Source organism: Poeciliopsis prolifica, unplaced genomic scaffold (genome assembly GCF_027474105.1).
Source record: "Poeciliopsis prolifica strain line A6 unplaced genomic scaffold, Auburn_PproV2 SCAFFOLD003, whole genome shotgun sequence".
Lineage (NCBI taxonomy): Eukaryota > Metazoa > Chordata > Actinopteri > Cyprinodontiformes > Poeciliidae > Poeciliopsis > Poeciliopsis prolifica.
Genome location: NW_026562378.1, coordinates 4,936,176 through 4,951,514, shown reverse-complemented (window position 1 = coordinate 4,951,514; position 15,339 = coordinate 4,936,176). Strand labels below are relative to the sequence as shown.

At 37.9% G+C, this 15,339-nt stretch overlaps 1 protein-coding gene across 1 annotated transcript in view; it reads left to right on the top strand.

The window, feature by feature from the left end:
- Positions 1 to 15,339, top strand: part of dnah1 (dynein, axonemal, heavy chain 1) — a 38,104-nt gene that overhangs the window by 1,691 nt on the left and 21,074 nt on the right. The window contains exons 5-38 of the mRNA XM_055023319.1: positions 86 to 200; positions 334 to 573; positions 1,278 to 1,533; positions 1,650 to 1,807; positions 1,903 to 2,114; positions 2,980 to 3,257; positions 3,406 to 3,556; positions 3,674 to 3,864; positions 4,345 to 4,567; positions 4,698 to 4,817; positions 4,908 to 4,990; positions 5,651 to 5,792; positions 6,457 to 6,612; positions 6,751 to 6,949; positions 7,061 to 7,314; positions 7,521 to 7,733; positions 7,822 to 7,983; positions 8,098 to 8,219; positions 8,460 to 8,565; positions 8,650 to 8,829; positions 8,928 to 9,065; positions 9,211 to 9,374; positions 9,456 to 9,569; positions 9,655 to 9,843; positions 9,941 to 10,046; positions 10,537 to 10,650; positions 10,726 to 10,875; positions 10,972 to 11,058; positions 11,141 to 11,327; positions 11,410 to 11,501; positions 12,883 to 13,037; positions 13,127 to 13,304; positions 13,409 to 13,603; positions 13,698 to 13,817. Of these exons, the coding sequence (XP_054879294.1) occupies positions 86 to 200; positions 334 to 573; positions 1,278 to 1,533; positions 1,650 to 1,807; positions 1,903 to 2,114; positions 2,980 to 3,257; positions 3,406 to 3,556; positions 3,674 to 3,864; positions 4,345 to 4,567; positions 4,698 to 4,817; positions 4,908 to 4,990; positions 5,651 to 5,792; positions 6,457 to 6,612; positions 6,751 to 6,949; positions 7,061 to 7,314; positions 7,521 to 7,733; positions 7,822 to 7,983; positions 8,098 to 8,219; positions 8,460 to 8,565; positions 8,650 to 8,829; positions 8,928 to 9,065; positions 9,211 to 9,374; positions 9,456 to 9,569; positions 9,655 to 9,843; positions 9,941 to 10,046; positions 10,537 to 10,650; positions 10,726 to 10,875; positions 10,972 to 11,058; positions 11,141 to 11,327; positions 11,410 to 11,501; positions 12,883 to 13,037; positions 13,127 to 13,304; positions 13,409 to 13,603; positions 13,698 to 13,817 (5,550 nt within the window). The remainder of the gene's footprint in view (positions 1 to 85; positions 201 to 333; positions 574 to 1,277; positions 1,534 to 1,649; positions 1,808 to 1,902; positions 2,115 to 2,979; positions 3,258 to 3,405; positions 3,557 to 3,673; positions 3,865 to 4,344; positions 4,568 to 4,697; positions 4,818 to 4,907; positions 4,991 to 5,650; positions 5,793 to 6,456; positions 6,613 to 6,750; positions 6,950 to 7,060; positions 7,315 to 7,520; positions 7,734 to 7,821; positions 7,984 to 8,097; positions 8,220 to 8,459; positions 8,566 to 8,649; positions 8,830 to 8,927; positions 9,066 to 9,210; positions 9,375 to 9,455; positions 9,570 to 9,654; positions 9,844 to 9,940; positions 10,047 to 10,536; positions 10,651 to 10,725; positions 10,876 to 10,971; positions 11,059 to 11,140; positions 11,328 to 11,409; positions 11,502 to 12,882; positions 13,038 to 13,126; positions 13,305 to 13,408; positions 13,604 to 13,697; positions 13,818 to 15,339) is intronic.

Sequence of the window (15,339 nt, the reverse complement as noted above, 5' to 3'; positions counted from 1 at the left end):
TTTTTCAAAATGCCCACATCCCCCTTTTTCTTTTCATTTGATCTGAGTTTTGTATTTATTTGTTTATTTTTTTGTATTATTTGAGATATTTGACAATGATGATTACGAATGCCGGACACCAGAAAACTGGCTCGCTATGGGCAGAAGCCTAGAATGGCCTGATCGAAAGCCTATTCCTGCATTGGCCTTGCTGCTTACTGGTGATTACATTGTCTTTGGTTTAAATGTTTTTTCTCTACAATATAAACTCATAGATTTTTGTTATTTTTATTTATTTATTTTTATAGTTTTAGTCACAATTTGTGTCTTTGTCTTTTTTCCAACGTGATTCAGAAAGTTCATACCCTGAGTACAAATGGCATTTAGTTGGGGTTCTTGACTATTGTACGGAAAAATGTCAGTACTTAGTGGAGGAGGTTATTAAGGACGAAAAGGAGGAAGAGGAGGAGGAGGAACACAAGGAGGAGAATAAGAAACAGGAGAAAGAAGAGGAGGAGGAGGAGGAGAACTTGCTCAAAGACAGCACTCAGGAAGATGAGGAAGTAAAACCTGTTAGAAAAAGACACAAGAAAAGTAAGTCATTTGATTTGTTTGTTTTCTTGCATAGCGTAGTAACAATACTTGATATGTTTTCGATGGGAGATATTTGTATAAACATAATCTTTTGTTCACACTGTCTGGCTAATAAAGTCAGAAGAGTCTTACCTAAACAAGAGGGACTCTTTGTGAGAGTGGGTAACTTTTCATCAGAGTAGACAGAAGTCACACGTGGGATACCCCAGGGTTCAGTCCTGCAGCCCTCCTTTTTTAATATATACATTCTGCTGCTAGCTGAGATTATTATAAGATTAGTTAATATAACTACGCAGATGACACACTGTTCTATATTACATCCATGCATAGAGTTGTTGTGTAGATCAAATCAAAGCGTAGATGTGCCATACGTTTTTCAGACAGACAGAAACAAAACTGAAGTTATCTTTGGACGTAGAGAAGAACAATCAAGAGTTCTTATACAGCTTCCTTTATTCCAGCTAGAAACTTTCTAATAAGGCCCGCAATTTGATTGTCGCAATGAAGCTAGACTTTAACCTTCACCGACACACACAGACAATAATAATTTTAGCAATCCCATCTGACCTAAAACAGGAAGTATTTAGTTTTATTTAATGTCAGAAAGTGATTAATACAGGGCTTTATACGCAGTATATGAAAACATCTGACTACAGCTGTATTTTGTTATTTTTTGATAAAATACACTAAACACTTTGCCACAGAGGTGACCATTTTGTATGGAGGAACTAAGCACTGGATACCAAGGATCAGGCTGTTGTTCAAAGCCGAGGATCCTCGAATCTTTGCAGACCGAATCGAGTCTGCTCTTCGTTTGAGAAAGGAGGGAGAAATTCAACTCCTGTACAGCACGTCTGTAGACTGCATGCCCATCTGGGAGGCAAATCCATCCCTCTGTCATGCCAGTCTGCAACGGATCAAGGAACTTGTAAAGTCTGCTTGCGGCTTTAAGGGGAAATTGTGAGTAATGTCATTCCCAGTCCCTTCATTGTTGCTTGTTTACAATGCTTTTCTGACAGATCAATCAAAAGCAGAACACATAAAATGGTAAAAGAAGTCTATGTTTTCATGTGCAGATTTGAGAGATATATAAAAAACTTGGAGAACCAGGCAAAGCTGGATTATGACCGGGTTATGAACCGCATGGTGTTTGACAAGACTGTGATGACCTACTCAGAGGAGTTTTCAGACATAATATTGCCTCAAAAAGATCCTGAGTGTATACCAGAAAAAAGTAAGATGCCTTTTTTTTCAGTCAACATGTACTTTTTTTATGAAGATGAAGGGACACTCTCAGAAACTAAACCCTGGCTTCTTTTACTTGTACAGTATGCATTCCAGTTCCTCCCCTTCACTATCAGGTAAAGCAAAGTGAATTCACCCAGAGCTCTCTGCTAAGCCTACCTGAGGTGATCACTGTGATACATGACATTTTGGACACGTGCCACAAAGTGACGGACATGAGGCTGTTCGACTTGATGATCGTCAAACTACAGCGAGTGGACGAATTTGAACGCATCCAGGCTCAAGTTCAAAATGGGGTAAATAAGCTGGCAGTACAGACATGCTTTTCCATATCAGTCTTCTGTTATTAAAAGTGCTGTCAATTGATTAAAATTCTAACGCTGTGATTAATCACTCTGCTTAGCTTTGTAAGCTTGAAATATAAACATGCACATTTTCAAAACATGTTTCATTGCCTAAAACCAAACATTTCAGTTTTCTAGATTTTTATATTCAGGAAGGTTCAAAAGAAGTTTTTTTTTTTTTTCAAACGTAATTTAGAAATGTTTATATTTCAGTGGAAGGGTATTTCATCCATTGCAGAAAGTGGGCTATATTCTACCTTTGTTGTGTCCAAACGTCCATTATTAAAGCGAAATTTGACGTGGAGCACACCAACCAGTTAGACACTCCTCCATCATCTTTTCACTCATGTTTTCAAGTCTGAATTGTTGACCGCAGTACAAGACCATTTAACGTTCTGCTTTGTAACGCTGCATGGCAGAGAGGCTTTTAGGTCAAAAACAGATAATGCTATTAGTCTGCATTATGTAATATTAGCATGTTAAACGTTTTAGATGAATTGCATGCATAAACCTATTAACAGTGACAGCGCTAGTTAGTAACAATAAAAATGTCTCCAAAAAGTGAGTGTAATAAAAATACAGAAGTGTTCTGTGGAAAAAAAACTGTTAAGGTTTTGTATAATAAGATCTAATAAATGAGCTTTTTGTTGACTGGATTGTTGAATGATTGAAGAATTTATAAAATAATAGAAAATAAATAGCTAGGTGCAGCCCTACTCTGTAGCTGTCACAACCTGATGCTTGAAACTGGCTTTTGCCACATATTCTTCATCACATGGATTAAAAAAAAGGACCAACACGCTTTCACTTTTTCTAGATAACCGTGTATCTCCAGGAGAAGTGGGTCATCTCACTCAGCGTCAGCATCCACTCCGCTTGCAATTCCATCTCTAAGATCCGCCCTGATTATGAGTCCGACGAAATCATATACAGACTGATGAAACAGGTGGTCTTCAGAATGAGGAACTCCTTGCGCACCCTGGTGTTAGAGTCACTGAAAAACCTGAGCGAGTTCCTTCTGGACTCTTGTCTATGTGGCAAGTCGTTTAATCAGGACCTGGTCTGGGGAAAAGACCTGGTCAGTAGCCCCTACAGGTAAGATAAACCACAGGTACCCAGATGATCATTTCCCAGATTAAATAATTGTATTAATGAAAATCTAACAACGTATCCTTGAAGCGCACATATATAGGTAGATATTCAGTACTTTGTGAGTAATCTTTCTACATCTATCTTTATTGAGGTCAAGGAAGAATCCTCTGTTCCTTGTGGATCTGATTCTGGACCACAACGGGGTTCATTACAGTACTCCACTTGAAGATTTCGAGTCTTTCGTCACAAAACTGTTCAGATCTGCCATTTTGGTCACACACAAAATTCCGCAGCTTTATAGGGTAAGCAGAAAGAAAATATTTGTTGCGCATTTACATTGAAAATCAAGCGCTCTGATATCGACATAAACATAGGTCACTGCGATGTCAAAGATTTAGCTCGGTTCTTCCTCTCACCAGTTTGTGATGAAGAAACTGGTCATCATGGGCAGTTTGTTAATCGAGCCAATGAGTTTCTACGAAAAAGAAGTAACAGAACTGGAGGAAAAAGTCCGGAATGTTCTAAAGAAAGCAACGATACCTCTCAGAGCCTATGCTGCCAGATATGAAAAATTCATTGACCTATACAATTTGGACCTAGATGCTTTCAAGTAAGTTGATTTCCATTGGTGCCTGGCAAAGTAGCAGACCTTGAGTTCCCTTTTTTGTCACTCAGCTATAGATCCATTAGCAACATGGAATCATCTTTTGCAAGCTTATTTTTCAAGATAGAATATTTCATAGCCTAGATCATTGCAAAAGGGGATTTTGAATAAGTAAGGTAACTAAATGAGCTATAATGAGTGGGTTCCACATTCCATATGCACATGAGCCTTGAATGAAAATGGAAAATGTTTCAGAGATGATGTTCAAAATAAGTTTTTTTATTTTGAATTGTTATTTTTCTTTTGTTGTTGTTGATGCTGTTTTTATGGATTAAGTCGGAGAGTTGTTTCAAACTTTGATACCATTTGATTCTAATCCATTTGTCTGGATTAGACAAAATTCAGATCGGTCTTATTTCTGCGTGAGTTCAGAATGAAGTGATTCTGTCCTCCTAATGATAAATTCTTATTTCATGAATGCCTCAGGACCCTCAATGAAAAGCTGGCCCCTCAAGAGGTGAAGAAACAGGTCGAATATCATCTCAAGAAAATGGAGAAGCTTGAGTATGCGCTGCCATCCTACATTGTTATTGGTCCATTTTTTGTCCGTGTGCAAGCTGTGCGACAAGCACTCATTAAGAAGCGGAAGTTTATGGCCAACGCACTCCTGGAAAATCTTGCTGTGATGCTTTCAAAAGAAATTGACGATGTAAGTCATTTGTTCGGGGGCCAAAAATCCCATTCTTTTCACTTTTCACATGCTGCTGTAAAGTGCCAGAGTTCACTAGTAGCACTCCACTGAAAACTAAATATTATTTTCTCTTTGTGTGTGTGTTTAGGCCTGTGAAAAGTGCATTCTTATAAGCAGAATGCTACAGGAGAGACCCAACACCATTGAGGAGCTGACTGAAAAGAGGGAATGGATGAAAGAGATCCCTGACCAGGTTAAGAGTTACAAGGTACAAAACTGAACAGTGAGTTTAAGCATGTTTATGTTCAATGATAATTTAAGATTTACACAAATAATCTTCACAACCTATTAACAACAGGACCAGCTTTCCAAAATCTTGATGGACTACGAGATACTGGAAGACCTCAACTTCCACATTTCAAATGACGATTTTAGCAAAAGGTAAGTGTGTATTCGTTATGCTAAAATTGTTTACATTAAGTGTGCAGGGTTTACTCACAGTCCTGAAAAGTATTGAAAAGTTGTGAATTTCAGTATTTTGCAAATCTGACTTAGTTTTAGAAATGGAAGTTGATAAAGGCCAAACAGCTGCTTCATAACATGTTATTTTATGTGATGTGGTCCTCAAAGTAGAATGATTTAACCCAACAAAGATCCATGCATTGATCCATCCATCAAGCATTCGTGCGTCTGTCTTTCAAAGTACTTTGTATTTTGAAAATACATGAAAACTGAATGCAAAATATGAAAATGTCAGTCTAGAAAAGCCTGCAATTTAGTAAAAATATTTCAAATTCCTAAATTTGAGCTTTAAATTTAGTGATTGATTCCAGGATTTTTCTTTTTGTTGCAATTCAAAATTTGCTCTATTGGGAGAGGTTTGTTCTGTGGGTGAGGTTTGAAAAACTGCTCTAATCTATGAGTAATTTTGCAAGGTTAATTTAAGATTAGGGAGAGACTACACTTTAATTACATTCAAAGATTTTTTTCTTTATGGTCTAGGATATGAGTGTACAGTAAAAGTGAGTCCTAAGATGGATCTTAGATCCCAAACTGGATCTAAGGACTTATTGGTCCTGTTGTGGTGGCTCTTTTGTGCAGGTGGACAGCTGTTGGGTGGCCACTAAAAATAAACTGTCAAGTGGAGAGAGTACATGCCCAGCATGAGGAAGATGAGAAGCGCTTCAACAAGATCCAAATATCAGACCAAAACAAACTTGAGGAGCAAATTGACGCACTGCAGGTTTTCCATCTCTTTTCATCAATCACAATATGTTTAGAGTCCATACGGAAAAGGTATTTTCTGAATAACTGTCTGGTTGCTTCCTAAAGATGTTCCGCACTCTTCATCCAAATCCACAACGACCTGAAACAGTACTAGTACTCTTTTAACTTTTCCACATTGAGTCGCCTTGCAAAAACACAAATTTCAATGTTTTTGTTTTACCACTTTTCACTGTGGATACTGTTGTAAGGATATTGAGGTGTTACTCCACCAGCTCTACATATCTACAGTTTTACACTTTCTTCCGCCCTTGCTTTTTTGCAGAATATATAAAGCATTTATTGTGCTAAATTTCCTATTGTGATCAGAATTTTAATTTATCGTTGTCACAATCGGTTATGTTTAAAACACCCTAAAACTGTCCCTATTTCTGGACCTAGTATTTTTTAAGGACTTTAATTGCTGTGACACACAGTTATAAACTTACCTTAAGAAAGATGCAATAAATAGTTGTCATTGTTCCTATAATTGTTATTATGATAGTACCACAAAATATCACAATAGGACTTTTAAGTCCACCCCTACCCTGGGACCTGCCCCTCGTGCAACACATTGAATATTTTGCAACACACTGTACATGTCTTAAACCAGGTCTTAACTTTATATATACCTTTGTGAACAGGGTGTTGTTGCTGAATTTGTGGGATACGACGACATCGACCTAGCCCATGAGATCGCCAATAGAGCAAAGCGCGCAAAAGCGCAACTCAAGCAGTGCCAGAGTTTGTCAGAAACCTACAACACCAGAGAGCGTCTGCTTGGTCTACCAATCTCAAATGTGGGTTGATTAGAGACCTTCTGTGAGCATGCAATGGATAGGGATCACTCAAAATACGGCAGGGAGTACCTGCTTTTGTTCTTTGGTTTTGTTGTTCGTTTTTTTTTTTCAAACTCAAATTATAAATTTTTATTACAGTTTGATCATCTGAATAAGCTGATAAATGACTTCAAGCCTTTTGAGAAGCTCTGGACCACCACGTCTGACTGGCTACGTTGGACAGACGGCTGGTTCAATGACCCACTTACTTCAATCGACTCTGAGCCGCTTGACCGACTTGTCACAGGAGCCCGACAAACCATGAGTGGATTAATTAAACAGTTCGAGGGCAATATTGGTTGGCAACTGATTTGTTACCTCAGAAAATATTCTAATAGCAAAAAAAAAGTGATTAACTTGTCTGTTTATTTATTTTTTTTGTTTGTCTGTTTGTGTCCTGGGATATTAGCGGTCCAAACAATGACAAGTGTATTGCATACCAGGATAGAGGATTTCCAGCCGTTCTCCCTTCTGATTCAGTCCTTAAGGAGCCCGGGAATGAAGAGCTACCACTGGGAGATGATTTCAGAAAAAATTGACATAACAGTTCGACCAAAAGCAAACATGAGTCTTGCTCGCTACATGGAGCTTGGCATTCAGGACCACTTGGATGAAATAGTTAATGTGGCCCACACTGCTGGCCAAGAATACAGCATTGAACAGGTGATGCATATAGTGATCCATAAGGTCTTTGTTAGGTAACGTCTATAAATTGCTGTCAGATTGCTAATTTTTATTGGACCTATTGCTGAAACTTAAAATTCTTTTTTATTGTTGTGCACATTATCAATGAAGCTAGACATTAACTCCTAGTCTGTCAAGGGATATCTTTACTGAAGTTGCGCCTCTTTCTCCGCCTTTTCCTCTAGGCTCTGGAAACAATGGAAGAGGAGTGGGCGACAGTTGAATTTGATTCGCTTTTCGACAAGGAGGCTGAAAAATCCATGCTAAAGGTCCCAGATGAAATATTCCAAAGGCTGGATGACCATATTGTCAAAACTCAGAACCTGTCCTTGTCCCCGGTCAAAAAAGTCTTTGAGGCTCGCCTCAACACCTGGGAGAAAAAGCTCAGGCTAACTCAAGTACAAACAAAACCAAATATTAGGTTCATATTATTTTTCCTCGCTCATCTTTTTATTGCTGCCTTTTCCTTTTCATATTTGAATCCAGGATGTGCTCGAAGAGTGGCTGGAATGCCAGCGTGCTTGGCTGACCTTGGAACCCATCTTTAGCTGCGATGAGGTCAAGCATAAGCTCAAGCAAGGAAACATGTACAAGCACATAGAGCAGCGCTGGAGAAACGTCATGAGCAATGTCGACCGACGCCAAAATGTTGGAACTTTTATATTTTGCCTTTTTTAAATGCACAGCTAAAATGTATGATACGCCAACTGCCAACTTAGCACCAGTGTTGACAATGGACAACATGTATGTATTTATTTTTAGGTGATTGAAATGTGCCAAAATGCTCAGCTCCTAAGTAAACTGAAGCGCTACAACATGTTTTTGGAAAATGCTCGGAAAGGACTCAAAAAATACTTGGAGGAAAAACGAAATTCTTTTCCAAGGTAAGAAATCAATAAAATGGAGAGGCACCCAACTCGTTCTGCTCATAATGAGTCAGAAAAAAAAATACACCTCAATTTTTATTGATGTATAAATCTAAGTAGTGTGACATGCATTCGTATTCATCCATGCCTTGAGCTTGAGAATAGCTTCATAGAATTGCTTTCCATCATAACAATGCATTCACATAATGCCGCACTGTGTTATCAATACTGACTGTTAAACATAACTTTTGTATGTAGGTATTTCTTCCTGTCAGATGTTGAGCTTCTGCAGATGTTATCCCAGTCCAAAGATCCCACTGCTATACAACTACAACTGCACAAGTGCTTTGAGAACATCTCACAGGTTTGCTTAGGCTTGCTGATTCGCTAAGTACTCCACAACAACAGAAGAAAAATATTTGTGACAAAATTTTCTGTTGGCCTTTAGCTGCACTTTGAGTCAGACCAAAAGATAACGCATATGTACTCTAAAGAAGAAGAAAAAGTCCAACTCTCACTGCCAGTGTCAGCAGCTGGGAATGTGGACAACTGGCTGAGGAACTTAGAAAAATCCATGAAGACCACTGTGAGGGATAGCATTGAGCGTGCTCTCCAAGATTATTCTCAGGTAAGTTGATGGATTTTTGTTGTTGCTGTGTCTCACAAGATATTTTAGTTTAACTGAAGCACTTTTAAAAGTTTCATATTCACCCTCTCCTTGCATAGCAACCACATGTTGAGTGGGTGTTTTCATACCCTGGTCAAGTGGCGATTGCTAGCTTTCTGGTTTTCTGGACTGCTGAGGTGTCTACGGCTTTGGAGAAGAAACTCTTGAATAAATTTCTTCCTCTACTACAGAATCAGGTTCACTAGCACTAAATCCACATACCAGTTTGATTAACTGCAATTTGTTGATTTAAGTTTACATTATTTTTAATAAGCTGCTCTTCTGAACATCGTGCAGACTTGATTTGACTATTTCTAACCTTTTTATCGTTTACTTATTTAGATTGTTGACTTAGTGCAGCTGGTGAGGGGAGATGTCTCTAAGCTGCAGCAGGTCGTTCTGTCTTCCCTCATTGTGATAGAAGTCCACGCAAAAGATGTCGTTTCCAAACTGGTGGAGCAGAAAGTTTCAACCACCACCAACTTTGAGTGGATCAGCCAACTTAGGTTTGCTTTACTTTACAAACACACTTTTACCACTTGACATTGTTGCGTAGAATTTATTTTTCCTATTATATTTATTTGCAGATATTACTGGACAAATGAGGAGCTGTACATCCATGCATTGAATGCAGAGTTCTTATATGGATATGAATATCTTGGAAACGCTAGTCGAATGGTGATCACCCCACTCACTCACAGGTAGTTGTTGAATTGGATGGTTTTACCGAAGCACTCTGCTTGTTACACAGCGCAACCACTGAAACCCAAATTCTGGCACTTTTAGATGCTACCTCAGCCTTACAGGAGCGCTGCATCGCAAGCTGGGAGGCGGGGTCGCAGGCGCATCAGGCTCAGGAAAAACAGAAACCATTAAAGATCTCGGAAATGCTCTGGCCATGCACACTGTGGTTTTCAACTGCTCCGATAAACTGAAATCCTTTGCAGTGCAAAGGTTTCTTAAAGGGGTAGCCAGGTAAAAAAAAAAAGCAAGAAAAAAAGCGAGCTAGTGTGAAAGAGTGATGAAAAAGCACAACACATTCACGTAAGATTTGCTATGTTTCATTTTACAGCTCGGGTGCTTGGGCTATTTTGGATGATATCGTTCGCGTTCATGTGGAGGTTCTCTCTGTCGTGGCACAGCAAATCTCCACAATACAAAAGGCCCAACAGCAACAGGCAAAGACCAAATGCCCTGATTGTTTACATTCTACTTCCTGTTAGAATCGTATCTCGTTCAGAACTGCAGCAAACAATTATTTCAGTAATGGAAAATTCTATTGATTTGTTCTGATGATAAATTGATTGATGGGATGAAAAAATTTTTATTGCAAGCGCGAGAGCTCATTTCATACCAAATTAGAATTTTGTTTAAAATGCAAATAATCAAGTGATTTGATTAGTTTTTTTAAAATGAGATAATAAACATCTTATTTCCTAAAAGTCAATATCAGCATTCCCTTAGTGTACGCTTAACTCAATCATTTGTAGCATCTGCAGCTAAAAAATTGCTTCTTGCATCATCAATACTGACTGCTAAACATTCTGTCTGAAAAGTTAAGTTGTAAAGTTTAGAGTTTAGAGTTAATCTGTTGGCTAGTTTTTTGGTTAACAATAGAGTACGGTTAGGGTTGGCTAACCCTAAAGTGACTGTTTTGTTTTTTTCTAGGCTGAGAATTTCGTATATGACGGAATGGAGATTCCTTTAGTCCCTTCCTGTGCCATATTCTTTACCATGAACTTTGGTCACACTCCTTGCAACAAAATACCTGCCAATCTGAAGGTATGTCATCGTAATTGAAATCCAAATAACTATGTGTAAAGTAGGTTGGATCAAATGACTTGACGTTCCCTGCAGAATCTGTTCCGTCCCATATCCATGGTGATCCCTGAATACGATGTGATTGCGGAGATCTCCTTGTATTCGTTAGGCTTTTCGGATGCCAATGCCCTCTCCAAGAAGATTGATACGTTTTTCAAGCTCTTATTTGATCAGCTAGCGTCTCAGGTTTGAGTTTTGAAAAAATATGAATTTATATAATTTTCATCATTTTGTTTAAAATTTGAAATAAACAAAAGATTTACTTTTGGTTTTATTTTGAAGGATCACTATTATTTTGACATAAGAGGTGTGAAGGCTGTGATCTCTGTAGCTGGAAAACTGAGGAGAGACAACCCCGACATTCATGAGGTTTGTTTGTTTTTTTTCTTTTGTGTAGCTCTAGTTCGCCATGAATTTAGATTCTCACTGTCCTTAATATTTCTGTTATCAGTGGTCAATCTGCCTTCAAGCCATCCATGAAATAAGCATGCCACAGATTTCACAGAATGACCTGGAACTCGTTAATGCCATTCTCATGGATCTTTTCCTTGAAACACCAAAAATACCAATGTATTATGATGTTCTCAGGGAGTCCCTGCATGATATCTGCAAAGCAAAGAACCTCAAAGATGACTCTGGTTCGTGTCTTGATTGGCAAAAATTCCAAGGATCGACCTGTCTTTCTGGAGCGAGTCTGTAACAGCACTGTGGTCATTTCAGGGTATATCAACAAATGCATTCAGTTGTATCAGACTACTGTGTCGAGACACGGTCTAATGCTGGTGGGGCCTCCTGCATCTGGTAAAACCAAGGTACAGTAGCTTCCAAAAGTACCAATAGTATTGAGGTTTGCGGGGTTGAATTCTTCATAGTTTGGTCATCTTACAACTGTCAACTTGTATTTCATTGGAACTTTACGTGATTGACCAACACAAAGTAGTGAATGATTGTGAAATACAAGAAAAATAGATGGTTAAAAAAAATTTTTAATGAATTTTGGAACATCTTTGTGTTACTGAAAACAAAAGCGCAGCATACTTTTGTTTTTTAATTAAGAGAAAAATGTTTTTGAAAACCATCTATGCTGTTCCTTCCACTAAAGGTTTTCTGCTTTGTGTTGTTCTGTTACACAAAAAGGCCAACTAAATACATGTGTGATTGTGGTTCTAATGTGACAAAATGGGGAAAAGTTCAATAAGCATGAACACTTATTTATGGCAATAAAAGTCATTTATGTGTAATTATATTTATTTGTAGAATTCAAATTTGTTTAGGTGATTCCAATACACAGCAAACAATTTTAATGAGAAAAGTTTAAATGGGAAAACAAACAACATTACAAAAATTTGTTCTAATTTTAACACTAAGTCCTACTTTCATTCACTAATGTCACTCTCTCTGAGGAGAAGCTGAAACTTGGACTTCACTGGATATTCAATAATCCCAAGATGAAAACTAACATTTAATTGTAATTTTTTTTTCATCCCAAACCATTTTTTTTGGAAATGTTCTGTAGGATTTGCTTATATAATTTACGTTTACCTGAATAACCAATATAGAAGTCTTTTGGCTTCCTCATCGGAGCATGATTTTACTTGAAAATGTGATTTGCATGTGAAATATTAACTGTTAATGTCTTTTTTTGGAAGGTGCAAGAATTTTACAATTTTTGTAATTATGGCAAAAATAAAGCTGAAAAAATTTGCAACTTCGATTTTTGAAGGAGGTGCCGCAACAATTACAAAAACAAATCAACATCCCAGAGGAACTGATCATTGTTCCCTGACTTGCTTTATTGAAAATCTGGGTTTGTAACATTCAAACTGTAGAATATTTAATATTAGCCGGACGTTTTTGACCATCATAAGTGGGTTAAGATTCTTCAGTTTTGCTGCTGCAAGTTGAAGACTGTGTATAAATCACTTATAGGCTGCTCTACTGAGAAGTGACGATGCTTGACATGAAGAGGTGAAAAAACTATGAAACCTCAGTAGTAATTATAGGTGATGCTTTGAGTTGAATTTGGAGAAACCATTTATGTTATTCTTTGTGTTGAGTCATTTGTTGGATTAGCTTATTGCAAACAGCTATTAGTTTGCATATTTTTACCATAAACCTTTTGGGGTTTGTGATTGCAAATGGACACACGCATTAAAAACTGAACCTAATTCTTCTCATCAACTCTTTATTTAGTGCTACGAGGTTCTGGCTGCTGCATTAACGGCTCTGGAGGGCAAGCCCTGTTCTCGGGGCGGCGTTTACCAGGCTGTCCAGATTCATGTCCTCAACCCCAAATCCATCACGATGCCGCAGCTCTATGGAAACTACAAGACTCACAACCAGCACTGGTAGCAACATTGTCCTTTAAACACAGCGTATGCTACAAATAATTTAAAAAAATTTGGCTGAAACTCTTGACTTATTTCCAATCATGTAGGAAGGATGGTATCCTCCCGGCTATTCTCCGTGAAGGAGCAGCAGCGACGGACAAAAAGAAACGGTGGTACGTGTTAGACGGACCTCTGGAAGCTGGGTGGATGGATGGCTTGAACACCGTTCTGGATGACAACAAGAAACTGTGCCTTAGTTGTGGGGAAGTGATAAATCTCACTGATGTACGAATTTTTTTTTCAACTTTCTCTAAGTGTGGACTTTCTCCCACATTGTTTTTCTCCTTCTACTTTCATTGACACGTCCCCTGGTTCTCTCCACCCAACAGGATATGACCATAATGTTTGAGGTGCTAAACCTGGCAGGAGCATCTCCGACTATTGCGTCTCGCTGTGGTATGGTCTACTTGGAGCCCTATCTGTTAGAGCTCTCCTACTTCACAGAGTGCTGGCTGAAGCACATTCCTGAGGAGTTCACACAATACGCAGAGCTCATGAACTCACTGTTTTCCAGGTTCCTACCGGTGAGAGCGAAGTCGTTTTAACACTCTTTTATTACAGCACCTAATGATAGTTAAAGCCATCTTATGCCCTTTTCCCCTCCCCTTATGTGTACAGGACTCAATTTCATTTGTGCGCTCATCAGTGAACGAGATTGTCCCTTCTCTGGACAGCAACCTTATTTGCAGTCTTCTTAAACTGATGGATTGCTTTTTTAGCTCCTACCACGTTAAAGAGGTTTGTGTGTTTATGTAAATCCTCAGCCATATTTAACGATAGGCAATTGCAGAAAAAAATTGTTTTCCCTTGATGAGCAGCAGTCTTTGAAAATATATTAAGCAGAGTATCTTCTTATACATCGCAAACAAAATTAACTTCAGAGAAACTTCACAGCAAGACATATGAGCTTGTTTTAAGTCAATACTCCCTTAATAATGATGAGAAAATACTTACTCCGTTCACTTATAACGCCCATTGTTATAAGTGAAGTAATCTAACTTAAACTCATGTATCTTTGCTGAAAAGTTACTTGGAAGTTAATTTTGTCCAATTTCAAGTGTACTAAGGTATTTGCACCAGAAATTAAACCAAAACGACTTGGTAAAATTTTGTGTTTTTGCAGAAAAATTATTACCTGGTTTTCAAAATGCACATCACTGCATATCAGCCTCAACAAAACGTTGAAACATGGCAATGGCATCATGATGCTATGGGGATGAATTTCTTCAGTAGAAAACAAGAACATTTTCTTTTTTTTTTGTTAAAAAAAAAATATATTTATTTGTATTTTGTTTTCTTTTAGAGACAAACATGCTGTGTTTGTAGCAATCATATTTTCTGCTTTTTATTTGTAGAACTTTTTAATTAAACAATTTGTCATAATAATGCACCTATTCACACTGTTCTACCACGGAGTTCTTCAACATAGGGATAGCGGCCCATCGGGGTGTCGTGGAAGTGAGATATTGAGACATTGTTTATATTTTTAGATATGTCTTTAAAAACACGGTAACATGAATCATAAAATCAGTCAGACATGCACACATTCAAAACCTGTTTATTATGTTAAAAGTTGCACTTTATACAAAACCAGACTGTTTCTGAAGAAATTTCAACCGAAATTCAAAGTGTGCTTGTCGGTTGGAACCCAGCGAATAGCATGTGGAGAGTCACAAGCATGTTGAGGAACACGGACTTACTCCATTCAGCATGTTAAAATTAGTGTATGAGTTAAAATTAGCCAAAATGCTAATGTTACCCTAAATGCTGCCAGTAGCATGTGCTGCATCACTAGCATGTTGTCTAATTCCAGTTACTTCCTCCATTCGATGCACCAAACATGGCTAATTAATTTTTAAAAATACAAAAATTAGATGTTTACTTCGTGACACTTGGTTACCAGAAAACGCGCTCGTCTCTTAGCAACAGATTAACAGCAAATATTGTTATTGTTCAAAAACATAAGATTTCCTCTGCTCTCCTGAAATTGTACTTTTGTTATACTAAGAATTCTGCATCTAGTGAATCTTGCAGAAAAATGAAAAGGGTTTTTATTTGTCATTGATGGTAAATATATTATAGACATTCATCACAAAAGTAAAAATCTGATTTATACTTTGTGGCAGTTGTTACCAGAACCCCCCCCCCCCCCCCCCCCCCCCCTATAATTTCTTAACACCAAATTAATACTGTTGTTGTATATAAAACATAAACTCTTTTGAAACACAACTTATCTGCTTAGACCCACACATTTAGAGTT